Raw genomic sequence first — 2,298 nt, forward strand, 5'->3', positions numbered from 1 at the left:
CAACCCGATTTCCCCCTACCCGACCCATCACGGCATTCAGCAGAACATTTTTTTTAAATTAATTAATTAATTTATTTTTGGCTGTGTTGGGTCTTTGTTGCTGCACACAGGCTTCCTCTAGTTGTGGTGAGCGGGAGCTACTCTTCGTTGCGGTGGGTGGGTTTCTCATCACTGTGGCTTCTCTTGTTGCGGAGCACGGGCTCTAGGTGAGTGGGCTTTAGTAGGTGTGGCACGTGGGCTCAGTAGTTGTGGCACATGGGCTCCAGGAGCATGAGCTTCTGTAGTTGCAGCATACGGGCTCCATAGTTGTGGCTCGCGGGCTCTAGAGCGCAGCCTCGGCAGTTGTGGCGCACGGGCTTAGTTGCTCTGTGGCATGTGGGATTCCCGGACCAGGGCTCGAACCCGTGTCCCCTGCCTTGGCAGGTGGATTCTTAACCACTGTGCCACCAGGGAAGCCCTCAGCAGAACTCCTGAGGAAGGGAAGAGTTCCATGGCTGGATTCTGACCCACTCCCACCCCCCACCCCCCACCCCCACCCCTGGGATTTTGCAAAGTCCAGCAATGCTGGACACCGATGAGAAGCAGAGCTTCTATGGGAGGAGCTGAGGCCTAGGACGGCTGGAGTGGAGTCTCCTCCTCTCTTTGGGAGGCGGCCTCCAGGGCCTGGGGTCTGGAATGAGTTGTAAATGTTGTTCCTGTATCAAGCACTGTCCTACTTGGAGAGAAGTGTCACTGGTACTTGGGAAGCTAGAAACACACACTTCCCCTCCCTTAAGCATCTGACAGAGAAGGGAGAACCTGCCCAGAAGCTATCTGCTGGGCCTTGGCAACAGGCTGTGGAGATGGATCTCAGCAGTTTCCTGGGGCAGGAGGACATCTTGCATCCATGGATGGTTCTGGATTTCTTTGAAGGATGGCCGATCTGATGGTCTCAGGGCCAAGCACCATCTAATGAGATGTTGACACGCTGAAGAGACCCTCTGCCTGAAGAAAACTTGGCCCCTGATGGTCTCCTCGTCGTGCTCAAAGGGAATATCTCCACAGACCATATCCTACAGCAGGATTCCCAGAGACCAGACGGCTGCTGACTTGCCATGGTAGCGATGGTAGTGGATCCACTCTGGAGGACTATATGCTCGGGTCCCATCGAAGTCCGTGTAGACGGTGTCCTCGAGCAGCGCCCCCGACCTGAAGTCGATGAGTTTGAGCTCACCGCGACTGAGGTCGATAAGGGTGTTCTCATCCTTGCCGTCGCGGTGAAGCGCCCCGCAGCTGCGGCAGTGCCGCACGGCCTGCAGCACCTGCCAGAAGCAGCTGTGGGCCAGCTCCGCCTGCAGGGCCCCCATTTCCGTGATTAAGTCGAAGCGTTCTTGCGCTGCTGGCTCGGGCCTGTCCAGGATCAGGGCGAAACTGCTGGGTCTCTCGAACCAGCCCAGGAGCCTGATGACGCCGGGGAAGCCCGAGCTCACCTTCTTCAGCAGAACCACTTCCATGGGCACTCGGGTGCCGTCAGGCAGCTCTCCCCAGCCTGAAATACAGTCCTTCTCCACGTGCTTGATGGCCACTGGCAAGTGGTCGGTGACATGGATGCCGGAGTAGACGGAGCCAAAGCCGCCGCTGCCCAGGAGCGGGCCCACCTGGCACTGTGACTCCAGGGGCTCCTTCTCCTTGCCGGGCGCCAGCTTGGTGGCGTGCAGGTTGTTGCAGGGCACGGCACGCAGGCGGGCAAGACAGTTGGATTTGGACAAGAGCATCCCAACCTCCAGGACGTCAGTGTAGGGACGGAGTCTGGAGGAGCTGCAGCAGGAGCTGGGGCTGGGGTTGTGCCGGTGGCTGTGCCTACGGCTGGGGCTGAAGCTGTGCTGGGTCTTCGTTGCAACAGGTGGGCTCCTTAGTTGCGGCACGTGAATGCCTAGTTGTGGCACGCGTGTGGGATCCAGCTCCCTGACCAGGGATTGAACCCAGGCCCCCTGCATTGGGAGCGTCGAGTCTTATCCACTGTGCCACTAGGGAAGTCCCCTTAATATTTTTCTTTGTGTAAAAAGAAAAGGCTCAGGATGAGAGGCTGTATCGTTCTTTGAGTGAATGTCATGAAGACCATCAATCATCAGATCAATACATACCCGGTCACTGGTGTCTGGAATTCTCTTTGTGTATTTGAGCACCACTTGCCATTTTAAAATATTAATTCAGTGAACCAAAATCATACTATCTATCTGCCCATGCAACCATCCATTAGAGACATGGTATAATGCAGAGGCGAGAAGCATGGACTCGACAGCCAGACTGCTTCAGCTT

General features: G+C 56.3%; 1 protein-coding gene across 1 annotated transcript; it reads right to left on the minus strand.

Annotated features, from left to right (window-relative positions):
• Positions 1-807: 807 nt before the first annotated feature.
• LOC137206476 (serine/threonine-protein kinase pim-1-like) lies at positions 808-1,933 on the minus strand. The gene is given in 1 exon segment (XM_067705196.1): positions 808-1,933. A coding segment is annotated over 1 exon segment (945 nt). The 5' UTR covers positions 1,755-1,933; the 3' UTR covers positions 808-809.
• Positions 1,934-2,298: the final 365 nt, after the last annotated feature.

This window comes from Pseudorca crassidens, chromosome 15, assembly GCF_039906515.1.
Source record: "Pseudorca crassidens isolate mPseCra1 chromosome 15, mPseCra1.hap1, whole genome shotgun sequence".
Taxonomy (NCBI): Eukaryota; Metazoa; Chordata; class Mammalia; order Artiodactyla; family Delphinidae; genus Pseudorca; species Pseudorca crassidens.